The following is a 15089-nucleotide window of genomic DNA, read 5'->3' as shown; positions in this document are numbered from 1 at the left end:
CATCGAGCTGAATAAAGCTCAAACTGCAATCAAGAATGGACATGAGTCTCCGGGAGATAGTGAAGGACAGGGAAGTCTGGTGTGCTACAGTCCGTGGGGTCACAAAGAGGCAGACACGACTTAGCAACTGAACAACTGCTTTCTCATCGCCTCACGTAATTTCTCATTTAAGGTGTTTAAGGTTTTTAAATGTCTTGCTTATCACAGTATCTGGAATATCGTAAGTGGTCTGTGTGTGTGTGTGAGCATGTGCACGTGCGTGTGTATGTGTGTGAGGTCTTCAGCACTGAGCATTTCCCTTTCTCCATGTGTCCTCATCCATCCTGTCACGGCCAAGGAATATTTGTCCCTCCCTTTCCTTCTGTCATGACAATGCAATCATATAACATACAGGTCTGCATTTTGCTTTTAACTTTGCTTTTTAAAAATTAACACTCTATTTTGAATATCTTTCCTTGGCGGTTTCTAGAAAGAATACCACAATGTCTCTTAAATGCTGCATAATATTCCTTAGGTGCAATTTCCTTAGAACTACAGTTTGTCCACCCAGCCCCTCTCCATGGCAGTTTCCAGTTGCTTGTCAACTACAAGCCACGCTCCTGCTACCCTCCGTCACCCCTGTGATGTCAGGGGTGTCACTGCACCCCGACTCATTTACAGACATGCATCCAGGTGAGCGAAGCGCAGTGCAGGGCAGTAAGGGAGACAGCAAGCCCTGACAGAACTGAAGCCTGAATCCCTGCGTGCTCCTCCGGCTCTGCCAGGCCCTCCATCTTCTTGCCTGGTTGTCCTTACCTGTGATATGACGGGAGACCCCTAGGCTGCTCCAGCCCGTTTCCATAGCACTCTGCAAAAAGCTTCCAAGTGAGAGACCATGGTCGCACTACACAGAAATGACCACGAGAGGGCACCATAAAACAGGGGAAATTACCTTGAGAAGGGAAAAGTGTGATAAATTGCGCAGCTGACACTAGGGGGCACCCCTTTTCCCATTTTCTTCAAAAAAAAAAAAAAAAAGGGAGGGGGGGTGGGATTGAATCCCTTTGTATCTTGACATGTCCAGGAAGGCTGCACGTCTTCTGAAGATAACCCGACGGGGACCACGCTCGCAGAGTGGAGATGGCCGGGTGGTGGGGAGGAGAGACTGGTTCACCTGCTCCTCAAAACGGACAAGACCCTGATGGAGCCGTTAAGGGATGCAGAGTCATGGACTTGACACCTGGGGCGCATGAGGACTGAGCGCTGGGCTACAGGGCCACACACGCTCCTCCCCTGCCCCCTCCTCCCTGGCTTGCCCTTAAGAGGATGAACCAGGACCACAGAGGTTCATCTGACCCCGCTGAGGGCTAGCTCCTGGCTCCATGCCCTGGAGAAGGTGACAAACTGCTGTCCCTTGGGGTAGTCGGTGGCTCAGCGAAGGAGCAGAGGGGTTTCCGGGGGGAAGTCACCAGACACTGTGGGAGGGGCTGGGCGCCTGCAAGGGGACCCCACTGCTCACGTTCCCCACAGCCTGCCCTCCAAGGGACGCCTTCACAGAACTGCCGGAAGGTCTGAAGAAGAAAAAAAAAATGTAGGGGAAGGAAAGTCACTAGAGAACAGACCTAGAAAGAAACTATTTTCTTTTATTTTTTTAATCCCTGGAGGGGACAGGTTAAAAAAGAAAATCAAGGATGGATGCTGAAGTTCCCCCAAAGGGCCATCATAAAGCCAATTTCTAGGAGTCACCAGAACTGTGTCAGTTCCTGGGGGGAGGTGGAATGCTCAGCATTCCAAGAAGGCAGGGCAGATGTTTGCAGGTCCCTTGTTGGCTCATGGTTTCCAAACGTGCTGTTGGCTAGTGATAAGGCAGTGTGTTGAAGGCTCATGGTTTCTGTGTTCCATTGGCATATGTTCTGGTTTCTGAAAGTCTGTCATATATACTACCACCCTAAGAGCCTGCAATGCTTCATTTTGAGCGAGGGGGTGGGACTCTGCATGGCTCCATGCTCAGGTGCCTTTGGGGCCAAGCTGGACCTCTAAACGCAGGACGCCACCCTGTCTGAGGCCGCAGGGAAGGCTGGGGGTGGCAGTGACCTTCCTGCCCCTCCTCAAAGCACACGGATTTATACCGTATCAGATCATTCATCAAAGCACCTCTATTCAACTCAACAAAACGCTGCCCCGTGCCCTTCTGGTGTGGCATCCTACAGACTCTAGCATTCTAAGAACTAACCCCGAGGAGCCTGAGTTTTGCCAGCAAGTGGCAGCGTGTGGAAGGATGTCCCCAATTAGCCTGACTGGTCTCTCCATGGTTCTGTAAAAGTTCAGAGAAAAATTGGCCCCGTGACTTTAAAAATTCAGCCAGAAAGCTTCAAGGTTGAGACGTCTATTTTTTTTTTTTTTTAAACAGAATTCATCACAGATGTTGAGTGTGGTGTGAAAGCTGGTGAGAATGCTGGTGGCGTGTCTGAGTTACCGTCTCTCCCAATCCGGATGCCCAGCCCCGCCTCCCAGGATAGCACAGCTGCAGGGCTGTGGCTGGGATTCGCAGGGCTGGGTCCTCCGAGCCTGTTCACTCACCACAGCCCACTGACCTTGCCATCTGAAGAGCGGCTGATGGAAAGCGCCAGCAGCCACCCAGCCCTCAGGACCTCGGTTTCCTCATCTGTAAATGAGGCCGCTGGAGCAGATGGCAATGAGCACGACGACGACGATAAAGTGGCTGGTGTGCAGTGACTCTTTACCACGCGCTGGGCACTGTTTATTTCTTTTCATCACCTGAGAGCTGCTGGGGTCCACTGACACATGTGGTTGATCCCAACCCTGACTGCACCTTCTGTGCCCCAGACTTCAGCAAACTCCTATGCCCTGCTATAGACAGGGATGGCAAGGCAAGGCTCTGGAAGGCGAGGAACCCGATGTTAGGCGGGAAACAGCCAAGCGTGGGACTAAGTACTTTACATGCTCTTCACAACAACTCAGAAAAGGTCACTGTCCTCATCCACAACCTAGCAAAGGAGGAAAATGAAGCTTTGAAAGCTAGGGTATTTTTCCCAATATCCGATAACACATGGTTCAGTGTGATCAAAGGAAGATGTGAAGGAGGATGGTGCCCAAATGACCTGCAGCTTAACCCACCTGGGTTTTCACAGCCCATGAGGCTCCACACTCCTGCTGTAGACTCAGAGTCCCTGGCTCCCCAAGCTCCCTGGACTAGACCCCACAACATGTCTGGGGGCTGTCAGAGGCCGGGTGAGCATCGAGATCATAACTATAACCACATCAACTGCACATGGAGCAATCATCCACTCATTCATTCACTCATATGTGTTCACTAAGAGCTTGGCTGTCGGGCACTGCCCCCAGCACTGCGACTACGGAGGGGACATGGCTGCATGGACCGTGGGGGAGGCAGCTAACCATGTAGGGTGATGTGACCCAGGGTTACCAGATGTCTAGTTTAGACCATGTGGTGAAGGCCAACCTCTCTGAGGAGGTATCATTTTAGCTGATGTCAAAATGACAAGAATGGACCAATATTGTTAAGTTCTGGAGAAAGAACATTCCAGGCAGAGGGAGGAGCCAGGACAGAGAGATAAGCAGGCCCAGGCCTGGCCTGAAAGTGAGAGGTGAGTGAGACTACAGAGGAAGGAAGAGAGTCAGATGGAGGAGGCCAGAAGCCACCCCAAAACCAGGCGGGGTGGGACTTGGCGAGCCAGAGAAAGGAGCTCAGAGTGTACTCTGACTACAAAGGGCAGTTATGGCCCAGAACACCATGTGGGTGACATCTTTTATCAATGTCCCTGTCTGCTGTGTGAACAGACACATTCTGGATCACCAGGAAGCAGAGACAACGGAGAGGTCGGGGGGAGGCTGCTTCAGTGGTCAGAGGGACAGCGACGCAGAAGAGACTGCTGGCTGTGGGGATGGGAGGGTTCTCAGGCTTGGAAAATGTTCAGGAGACGTCAGGGCTCGCCAGTTGATTGGAAGCAAGAGGAAAGGGAAGAAGAAGAAATAAAGGATCAAGAGAGTCTTTGGCGTGAGCCACGGCATAGATGTGGTGCCACCTACAGAAATGGGAGGGCTGAGGGGCCGGTGCAGTCAGGAGAGGGTCAGCTTTTCTGTTTTAGCCACAGCAAGTTCTCAATGCCAGTTAGACCATAGTGTGGAGGTGCCAGGCTAGCATTTGGCTGCAAGAGTCTTAGGGAATCTACATTCGGGAGCCATCTCTGTACACATGGACCTGGTTGAGGTCATTCAAGGAGGCTGTATAGGCAGCTCTAACACCCAGAATAACCCTGGGGCTCACCAACATTTCAAGGACCTACATCAGTATATGTGATAGAATAAACATGGCCAAAATTTACAACAGATCGGCAAGTTAAATATTATGACTCTCCTCCACTCTACAAAATGCAGAGAGGTTGCCACCAGTCCCAGGCCCCACAGTTTACAAGTTGCATCGCAAGGATCAACCCCACTACAGTAAGTCCCCTATATATGAGTGAGCTCCATGCCAAGAGCACAATTGTGAGTCCACTCTGTTCATAACTCCAACAAAGGTAGCCCAGGTATCCAACAAATACATCAGCTATACAGTACTGTACTGTAACAGGTTTATAATATTTTCACACAAATAAGATGTAAAGAACACACAAAGACATAAAACATTTTTAATCTTATACTATAGTACCTTGAAAAGTACCGTAGTGCAGCCTAACAGGGGGCAGAGACGGGCTGGCATCGAGCAAACAGGCAGGAAGAGTTACTGACTGGAGGAGGGAGAGGAAGCAGGAGATGGCAGAGCTGAAGGACTGTCAGCAACAGGAGACGGAGGGCACGCTGCAGTTTCACTCACGCCTGATGTTGATGGACCACAGGTTGCCATTTGCAACCTGTTGCAATTTGAAGGTCCGTATGTAGGGGAGTTACTATAGTTTGAACTGGGTTTCTGTCACTTGCCTGTGCTTGTAGTCACTGCAGGGGACACTAAAGCAGGTGGAATGCCTCCGTGGAACAAGATGGGCTTCGTTGAAGTCAGAGGGCCTGGTGTGACACCTCATTAGCCATTAGATTCTGGACAAATAACATAACCTCATCAAATCAGACTTTCCCAGTGCAAATCACTTCTTTTTTTTTTTTTTTCTGCAAATATCCATTAAGAGTCTATTACATGCCAGGCACTGTGCTAAGTGATGGAGACACAATGGGCGTCAGACAGACATCCCTGCTCTATACAGTCTGGTGGGGGAGACAGACATGTAAACAGGCAATTACAATATAGTGCAATAAGTACTATGATTATGGAAATACCTCTTCCGTCTTCATAGAATAAGTTGCAGCAACCTACGCAGACTTGAAAGTTACACACAATTTCCTTTCTTCCACCTCCATATGCAATAATAGTCCCATATGAAATGTTTCCACTCTTTATAATAGTACCTATGATTTCCATTGGAATAAATAGCATGCACAGCATATAGCCAGTGCTCCATCAATAGGGGCAGTGGCTATGATGACTTGCGCCCTTTGACCTAACACCACCTCTGACATTGTGGCTCATTTTTTCCCTTCTATAAATTAGGAATAACAGTAGCTGGTTCATAGGGTCATAGTGAGGGTCAGATGAGATAGGATGTATGAAAACATCTTGGAAGCTGGAGGGAACTATATTAAAGCATTACTAACACATGGTTTCACGCCCACTCGCTCGAGCTATAAAACAGTGTTAAGCGAAAGGTCTCATAACCTGTACGCTGGGTCCGAGGAAATTTTTTAATAGGTTCTTTGGAAAATAACATTCTACACAAGAAAATCTGCTTCATCCAAATCACCTACAGTCTGTCCTCAGGAAAATGGAGATCTTTTCCTTGAAGTCTCCTCCTACCCTTCCAACGTCCCCTCCCAGCATTTGGCTCCCCCAGGCAAGACCAAAAATGCATGCTGGAAACTGCCCAAGTTGGTTTCTAGGCAGCTTCGTGCATCACCAGAGTCCAGAGTCAGTGCCAAGAAGGCGGGATTGGTAAAAGCTGGCAGTGTGTGTGGTGTAGGCTGTCAGCTGCGGGGGGCGGGGGGTGGCCAGGGCCTAGGAAGGGGCTGGAGCTGGGGGAGGAGCAGAACGCCAGCAGGGCCACCGACAGAGCCTCCTTCCTGATTTCCTACTACAGCACGTCTATGCTCTGCAAACAGGCCAGGCAGCCCTGTCCTAGTGCCCGCAGGAGCCTGTCTGTGAAATACAAGTCAGGAGGAGCCAGAAGAGAGCAGAGAAGGCTCCATCTCTCCAAGGTGCACCACAGACGCAGGGTCCTGAGCAGCCCGGAGGGAGGGCAGGGAACAGACTCCCCACTTCCTCTGCTGATTGTGCAACTGGAGGGCCTTGTACAGTCAACAACCTGTACAACTGCACAGCTGACCCAGAGAACTCAGCTGCCTCTTTCCCTGGAAGCTAGCTGATTGGAAGAGGTATCGATTCCTTTCAGAGCATTTCTCTCATCATTCATTCAACAAACAATTATGAGCCAACTACACATGGGACATTATTCTATACACTAAAACTAAACAAAGTCCCCACTTTCAAGAAGCTTACTTTTCAGTGCAAGGAGACAGACATACACAAATACATATGTGTGTGTGTGTCTGTGTATACATGTGTCTCTGTGTGTTTGCATGTGCACTTATGTGCATTATGTGTGGTTGGGAAAACAATAGTAAAGGCTATGATGAAAACTAAAGCATAATAAAGAGATAGGGTGACTCTGGGGAGGCAACTCTATAAAGGGTCAGGAAGGGCTCTCCAAACAGAGTGCTCAGTGGAGTGGGGACTGAACCGATCAGATCTGCAGGGAAAGACTCCCGGCAGAGGGAACAGGCCAGGCGAGCGCCCTGCAGTGAGGTGGGATCAAGGAAAGGCGGGAGGCAACACAGCTGGAGCAGATGAATGGAGGAGAGTTTCAGAGATGAAGCCAAAGATGCCCGTGTGTCTTTGTTGGGGAGAAGTCAAGGTCAAGGTCCAGCAGGGAGGTCGGGCAGAGCCAGGTAGACTGTGCTAAGGACTGGGGTTTGCTCTGTAGGCTGAGAAGCCACGAGAAGGTTCTGAGCAGAGGACCAATGACTCTTCCATGGAAACTCTATGCACTATCTTCCCAACTCCTTTGTAAGTCATTTTTTTAAAGAACAAAAAGGACCCTTCACTGCAGTGGGGGTGACAGGCTCCAGCAGGGAGGCTAGTTAAGAGGTGGTTGCAGTAATCATCCTGGGAAAGTTACTCAAACATTCTGTGTCTTAACAGCAAATCAGGGGCTTTTAACAGTACCAGCCTTATTCAATTAAAAGGTTTAAATGACTAAAGTGTTTAGAACAGTGCTAGGTAGCTAGTAAGTACCATGTAAGTATTTATGAAATAAAAAAAAAATTAAAATAAAATTTGAATTTTATTAAATTAGTTAATTTAATTAATAAATTAATGCTGGACCAGAGAGACAGTGGGAGACAGAAATGTGATCTGCTACATTTTCCAGGGGAAGTCACCAGGGATTGGCAAGCATCGGGTCTCAGTGTGAGAGAAATTTAGATGATTCCGACATTTCTGGTCTCAGTCACAGAAAGAGTGTAGGTTCCATTGACTGAGATAGAGAAGAACATAGGGGAGGCAGGTTTGGGGGAAAGTTGATGTTTTGCCATTGGACGTCCTGGCCTTGAGATGCCTACAGACACATGAGAAGATGCTAAGTGGGCAGCATTTAAAGTCAGGGGAGGAGGACTCCCCTGGTGGTCCAGCGGTTAAGACTCTGCACTCCCAATGCAGAGGGCCCAGGTTTGATCCCTGGTCGCGGAACTAGATCCCACAAGCCACAACTAAAGACCCCATGTGTCACAACTAAGACCGGGCACAGCCAAATAAATAAATATTTTCAAAGGTAAAAAGAATTAGAAATAAATTTAAAAAGTTCAGGGGAGTGGTCCTGGCTGTAGATAGACTCTTGGGATTCACCAGTGTATTATGGTAACTAACGGTCGGCGGCTGGAAGAGATCACTCAGGAAAAGTATTGGGAATGGGGATGGAGCCCTGGGCCCTTCAAGGTTTAGAGATTGGGAAAAGCAAGAGGAAACTAGTCAGAGAGACTGAGGAGCAACTGGCCAAGGTGGGAAGAGAAAAGCATTCAGAGAGAATGGCAATGATCAAATGCTGCTTCCACTGCCACTGTCTTCAAAGAAGACGGACGTGGAGAATCATCCACTGGATTTAGCAAAGGGGAGGACCACACAAGCGTGGTAAGAGCTTTGTCTTGGACAAAAGCCTGATTGGAATGGGTTCCGGAGGGAACCAGCTGTAGGAGAAAAATGAGAGACAGAGCATACCGACAAACAGGCTCATCGTGTTCGACGTGGGCACCAAACCTCCACGTGGAGCGTGACGAGGGGTGAGTCCATTGGAACAAGAGGCATGGCCTGAACACAGGTCTAGATGCAGAGGGTGGTCACTGTGGACCAGAGGTCATGCCAGCCTCTTTGATTGCTGCTATTTTCCTAGTGAAGTGGGAAGTAATTGTGGTCATAAGCTAAGAATAAGCTGGCTTATAAGGAGATGTTGGGGTTTGAGTATAAAGGAAAGAGTGTGTGAAATTATCTCTAAAAGAGTGTGATAGTGGATGAAAAAGGAAAAGTAGTGAGATTTCATAAAGGAAATCAGTCCTGAATATTCACTGGAAGGACTGATGTTGAAGCTGAAGCTCCAATACTTTGGCCACCAGATGCAAAGAACTGACTTATTGGAAAAGACCCTGATGCTGGGAAAGATTGAAGGCAGAAGGAGAAGAGAGTGACAGAGGATGAGATGGTTGGATGGCATCACTGACTCGATGGACATGAGTTTGAGCAAGCTCTGGGAGTTGATGATGGAGAAGGAAGCCTGGCGTGCTGTAGTCCATGGGGTCGCAAAGAGTCGGACACGACTAGGAGACTGAACTGAACTGAGTGAGATTCCTGGGCAGGACTAAGGGTGGACTTGGTGTGCGGGTCACAAATTTACAGAAAAACCAGTGAGCAAGGCTGTGAGTTGTGCTATAGTAATGTTTGACTGTCCACGTGCAAGTGAAAAAGAGATGGCAAATTAGATTTAAGCAGGGTTGGGGTTTTGCCAGATCCATATAATGGAGGGTACCAGAGGGTAAAGGAAGTTGAAAGTGAAAACAAGGAAGTGATCATAACGATGGTGAGAAATGAATTAAGCTACTGACCAGCTTGGGAGGCATCCAGCATCCTTGCCCTTGGCTGCTGATTAGCTCTACCTTGGAAGTTGGCAGGAGAAAATTTTGAGAAGGTAGGAGACCTCAAGTGCAATGTCACTATTTTTCTCTGGAAAGTATTTTTGGTGTTTACAATGTAATTTAATCTGATAAGATGGGAAGTGAGGATGTGGTTGGGGAAGGGGCAATGACAAAGTAATAGGATCAAATGTCTGTGGATGCCAGTGAGATTAAAGAATCTGGGGACTGGAGCATCAGAGGGAGGGAACCGGACAGAAAAGAGAGGGTAGTCAGGCAGTGGGACGCTTGAAATTGAGATCATGGAGCAGTGCAGTTACGACATGGTCTACACTGGCCAAGGAAATGAGGCCAGCCAAAAGTGTCGAGTTAAACCATCGCATAGAAGAGGTTAAGGAACCATAGAGGCCAGGGTACAAGAAGGGTCATCAAAGTGGATATGGAACTAAGAACTGCTGGCAGGGGGAGAGATGGGGAGAATGGCAGTAAGCAAGAGCTAAAACCTTCCTGGAATGAAGGAGAGTGCCTGGGAGTCTGCAGATAGATGCACAGGGAAGGAGTAGCAGGTGGTGTTGTCTGATGCCATGAGCTCCAAACTGGCATTTTAGTACAGGTGTGAGGAATAATAGTCTGGAAGCAACATGGCAAGCAGGGAGTCACCTACCCCACCTCCAGGCTCAAGAGTACCAAGCAGTATGGGAGGGAAGACAGCCACCACATGACAGAGTTGCAGATCAAACAGCATTCCTGGGGGAGAGGCAGGGTCCAGTTAGAACAGGAGGTAAGAGGAAAATCCAGAGAAGGCTCTTGTTGATGATGGAACATGAGTCCTAGCCAGTACGATATCAGGGTTTGGGAAGTGGGGGAGGAACGGGAGGTGGGTCAGACTAAGGCATACACAGGGCCTTTCGGGGAGGGAGTTTGTGATGAGGACAAAGGCTTGGTGGTATTAACCATGGAGATTTCCCAACAGACTGCAGTGATAGCTGTGAGTGTTGGGGAGCAGGGAGTCTGGGACCATGCCACTGTCTCTATCACCTCCCATTGTCTCTGCAACACACTCCAACCAGGTCCTGTCCCCATCACCCTCCTGAAACTGTTCCCATTAAGGCCACCTCTGTATTGCCAAAACCCACGGATTCCTTCTCCACCCTCATTTTATTTGACCTTTCAGAAAATCTCACACAGATGATGACTCCTTCCTTCTGAACGAACTCTTCTTTTTACTTCTTTGTCCCTGTATCCTCTGGCTTTTTGCCTGTCAGCCTGGCCACTCTTTCTGACCTCTTTGGTGAGCGCCTCCTCTATCATTTCTCTTAAAGGCTAACATGTCCCCAAGCTATTGGTGCGCTGCCCCGTTTCACATTTCCATGGGCTCGCCCTGATGAAAGCACAGTCTCTCCTGACTCCCGCTGCCACTCCATCCTCCAACTACTAAACCTAAGACTTATGCACATACTCCCAGCCATGGTGAAGTGGCTTTTTCAGTGAGTGTTGTAGGAATTCTTGAGTTAGGTCACATGGCAGGCATTGAGTGACATGAAGAATGTGCAAGACAGTCTCTGCCCTCAAGCTGTTCAGCATCCTCTTAAGAAGATGAGATGGAAGTGCATAAAAATATCGTACTTCTGATTATGAAAAAAAAAAAACCCAACAAGCAGAGTTGGACCATATTCAAATGGTCATCTACTTCCTCCTACTCAATTTTCAAAGCCATGATGAGATGACTTACCACCTATAAGGCCACCCTGGGAATTAGACCCAAGTCTCTCAACCCCTAGGCCAGAGCTCTTGCCATGACATCTCAATGGATGGTTGAGGTCAGCAGTTAAGTACCATGAGACCTAAAATAAAAGGCAATGTGCCTTTGAAGTTAGGGGCATGTATTCTAAAACCAGACTTCCAGGGTACAAATCACTAATGAACCTCAAACCACAGTAACCATGCAGTAATAATTACCTTGGGAGAATCACTTAATTTCCTTGTGCCTTGTCAGTTAAATGTGGACAATAATTGTATTACCTCATAGTAAGGATGAGGAGTAACATGAGTTAATACAGGTAAGGTGCTTAGAATGCCTCTGGCACTTAGAGAGCTAAGTGAGGTTTTAAAGGCTAACACCCTGGAAGGTGATCAACAGGAGAGAAGGTCTGTTAAGTGCTGGGTACCCAGTTCCTCTCTGAACTCCAGGAGCCTGGCACATGTCACCAAATGAATGAGCTAACGAACATTTAACATCTATAGGAAAGCAACACCAGGGATCACCTCCATCTACCCCCATTTGCACCATCCAGGATGTCCTTCAAAACCAGGGAGGTAAATTCCACCATGACCAGCACTATCAAGAAAAAACCCTAGTGCTAGCCTAACATCTACTAACTCAGTCCAAGGCAAGAGGAGACACAGACATATAAACCTCAGGACATGTATTAATAAACAGGCAGAATAAACACTGGCATCAGAAGGACAAATCAGAGTCCCTGGGTGGGATGTAAATCTGGTGTCATTGAAAATTAAATGAAATACTAACTTCCTTTAATTTATGACTCCAAGGAATAAAATCCCAGTTCTCCATAAGTGTCAGTCAAGGTAAACGTGGCCCAAGACAGAACATAAATCCTTTGACTCTACACAAAAAGAAACAAAGTCGGGGGTGGTGGGGGGGAGAGGCTGGAATCTTGGTCAATCTCTTCTATGCACTGAACACTTGCCCCCAAATAAAATCACTCACTCAATAATATACCAGAAAGAGGAGGGTTAGCAGCAATTCCGGAGGGAAAAACGAGATGGGTGCTTCACATTTTGATAGATTCTCCATGGTTTACAGAGCTCCTCTTTTCAGGAAAGCTTGGGGTGTGAATCAGACCCCAGGTCCTGATGCCCAGGCTCTTGGTAAACTAGATGCGCTTGGGAGGGGACGTGGGGGTGGGAAGAGTGGGGAGCGGCTCTTTGGACATCCTTAGACCTCAGTGAGGTTCCAGGAGCCTGTGGCTGGTTAGTGAGATGGATTGGGTCCGACCTCGGAGACCTACCTCGGAAGGTCAAGCCTCTCTTTCGGCCGCAGCAGAGATAGCTCCATCTGCCTCGTTGGGCCCATCTTTTCCCACGCGACCCCACGCGCCCTTCTGCTCCTCCCCGGCCCCGTGCGCCCCGCTCCCACCCCGCCACCCCCGGGTACTCACTCCCACTCCTTGCGCCGCGCCTGCGGGGTGCTCTGCATCTTGTGTGCCTCGTGGGCCTTGATGATGTCCCGCTGCTCGATGAGGCCCCCGCGCCGCCGCTTCATCACCTCGGGGCTCACCGGCAGGAAGGGGCTGGAGCCGCCCTCCCAGCCCGGGCCCTCGACCTCCTGCACCGGGAAGAAGTTGTCGAAGCCGGCGGCGGCGCGCGGGGAGGCCGGCAGCATGCCCGCCTCGTCCGAGGCGTCGGCCTCGAGCAGGGCGCACTGCTGGGGCCGCCATGCCTCCTCCTCGGGCAGGGCCAGGACGTGGCGGCGTTGGCGGCGGCCCGCGGCCCCGGGCTCAGGGCTCCCGCCCGCAGCAGGGCAGAGGGCGGGCTCGGGCAGCCTGCGGCCGGGGCTCAGTCCACGCATCTCGGGCACCATCACAGAACATTGCTCTGCGCGGGGAGGTGGGCCAGAGATAAAGGGTGGGAGGGCAGGGAGGGGAGGGGTGGGCACGAGAGAGAGAGAGAAGAGAAAGAAGTTAGTGACGTTGTCCTCTGGGGCAAGGCGTCTGGCCTGGCCCAGAAACTGGCACACAGTCGGCGCTCAATAAATGATTGTTGCACCCCAGAGCGCCCATCCTGGAGCAGGCTGCGTGCCAGGTGCTGGGTGTCTAGAGTTAAGAGAAGCAGGTTTGATTTTTGCCCTGTGAACTTCAGTCTGGCACAGAGAGCAGAAGTTAAAGGCATGATTATAGGCAACTGTGATCAATGTCTCAGGTTGCTGAGAGAAGGATGCCAAAGGCTGTCCTTCTTAGCCCCACCTTGACAGCTAGCTGGCCATCCCAGCCTGTCCGTGGTGAAAGAATCTCCTTACTCCTCTTCCCGGGGACCCAGCTTTTCTGGGGAACCCACCCACCACCTGCTCCCCTAACTCTCACACCCTCTCTGGCGGTGCACGTTATTGATGAAAACTGGGTCTCATACAGGTTCCTTCCTCACTTTCTTATGCTCATTCGAGCAGGGTCTGGGGAGCATGTGTGGAATCAGGTGCGCTGGCCAGCTCCCTTGACCCTGGTTTTCCTCTTCCATGCCAAGGAAGATGTGGCCGGATTTGCCTCTGTGAGACACACTCATTCAATCAACACTGACTGAGGGCTAACCGTGAGTCTGGCGCTGGGCACGCCAAGATGAGCTGGATTTAGTCCACATCCTCCTCCTTGGAGGAACAGGATGAACATGAGTTTGACCACACAGCCTGATGTGCTGTGAGTGAGGTGGGCCTGATGGCTACGTGAGCCCATGCACGGGTCCCCTCAGCCCACTTGCGGGCTTTGTGGAGGAAGAAACCCCCAGGCTGGGTGTAAGTGGGGTTTGCCTGGTGAGGAAAAGGAAATTACCAGCAAAAGGGAGAGCATGCGCAGAGAGGATTTAGGGAAACTGAAGGACTTAGAAAGAGTTCCCATAGCAAGTCTGAGGTCTGGGGGACAGTCCTGAATTGAGAGAACCTGAACTTACCATCTTTTCCAGACCTCTACCTCCTGTTTCCCTCCCAGCCAAGAGCCAAACACTGTAACTCCCAGCCTCTTCCCCATCCACGTTCCAAACCACGCCCCTGGTGACATAGCTGGCACAAACACGCCCCCGTGGCTCCAAAAAGTGCCATTTGGTCCACACACTGGGAGGAGCCCAGGTATCCACATCACTAATCCAGGGCTTAGTGAGCACCTATGATGAACTGAGGGCTCGGCTGGGCCCCCAGGGAAGACATCTTCCCAGACCCTGCTCAGCCTTCCCCCGTCTGGACTGCATCACAAATCACAAATCACAAATCACAAATCACAAAAACTGAGAATATTAAAATGGACAGGAATCTTAATGGTCGAGCCGTATCATTTTACAGGGGAGGTCCAGAGAGATAAAGAGTCTTGCTCAGACTAGTCATACTAGAAATAAAAGAGCTGGGAAAGGCTCAGGTTTTAAATTTAACTGACAGTTTTTTTCCACTAGATTGATCACACTGCCTCTACCCCATGAAGCAGAATCCATAGATGCCCCTTCAACCTCCTCCTCGTTACATTAAGGAAGCAGGTAGAAAAGGCAGGATGGGGATATCCCTGGCAGTCCAGTAGTTAAGACTCTGTGCTTCCACTGCAGGGGGGGTGGGTTCTATTCTTGGTTGGGGAACTAAGATCCCACATGCCTCAAGGTGCAGCCAAAAAAAAAAGGCAGGATGATTTTAGTGCATAGGTGATCAAGCCCGATATGAGTGTCAAATAGACCCTGACCTCTCTGGGGAGCAGGCCAGAGGTATCTTCCTCATTTGTCTCCTGCATTGGACTGGTCATCCCAGCCTTGCCAGCACCACACCCAACAGCTCAGGGATACAGGGCAGGGGGACCTGGGATGCACTGACCAGCCTTAGGTATGCAGCCACCAAGCTCAGTCAAGAGGGCAGGGGCGGCGGGGATAAAGGGTCCCGGATAAGCTTGCAGGAGAGGAGAAATGAAGGGGAAAATCCATTTCCAATCCTGCACACAGTTGGGTGGGTCCCTAGAAAGAGTGATTCATGTTCCTCACGTTGTCATCCTGTCTCAACTCTGCTTGATGGATTTTAAATTTATCCTTCATTCCTACAATGTTTAAATGTCTCTCCCCCACCACACACATGCACACACCCCTCC

The 15089-nt window shown here is 49.8% G+C and overlaps 1 protein-coding gene across 3 annotated transcripts in view; it reads right to left on the bottom strand.

The window, feature by feature from the left end:
• CACNA1E (calcium voltage-gated channel subunit alpha1 E) overlaps positions 1-12834 on the bottom strand; it is a 412948-nt gene extending 400114 nt beyond the window's left edge. For all 3 annotated transcript variants that reach the window (XM_043923905.1, XM_043923907.1, XM_043923906.1), the window contains exon 1: positions 12426-12834. In XM_043923905.1, coding sequence (XP_043779840.1) covers positions 12426-12649 — 224 coding nt within the window. In that variant the 5' untranslated portion in view covers positions 12650-12834. The remainder of the gene's footprint in view (positions 1-12425) is intronic.
• Between the last annotated feature and the right edge of the window lie 2255 nt (positions 12835-15089).

This window comes from Cervus elaphus, chromosome 14 (genome assembly GCF_910594005.1).
Source record: "Cervus elaphus chromosome 14, mCerEla1.1, whole genome shotgun sequence".
NCBI lineage: Eukaryota > Metazoa > Chordata > Mammalia > Artiodactyla > Cervidae > Cervus > Cervus elaphus.
This window is presented reverse-complemented; position numbering and strand designations above follow the sequence as displayed.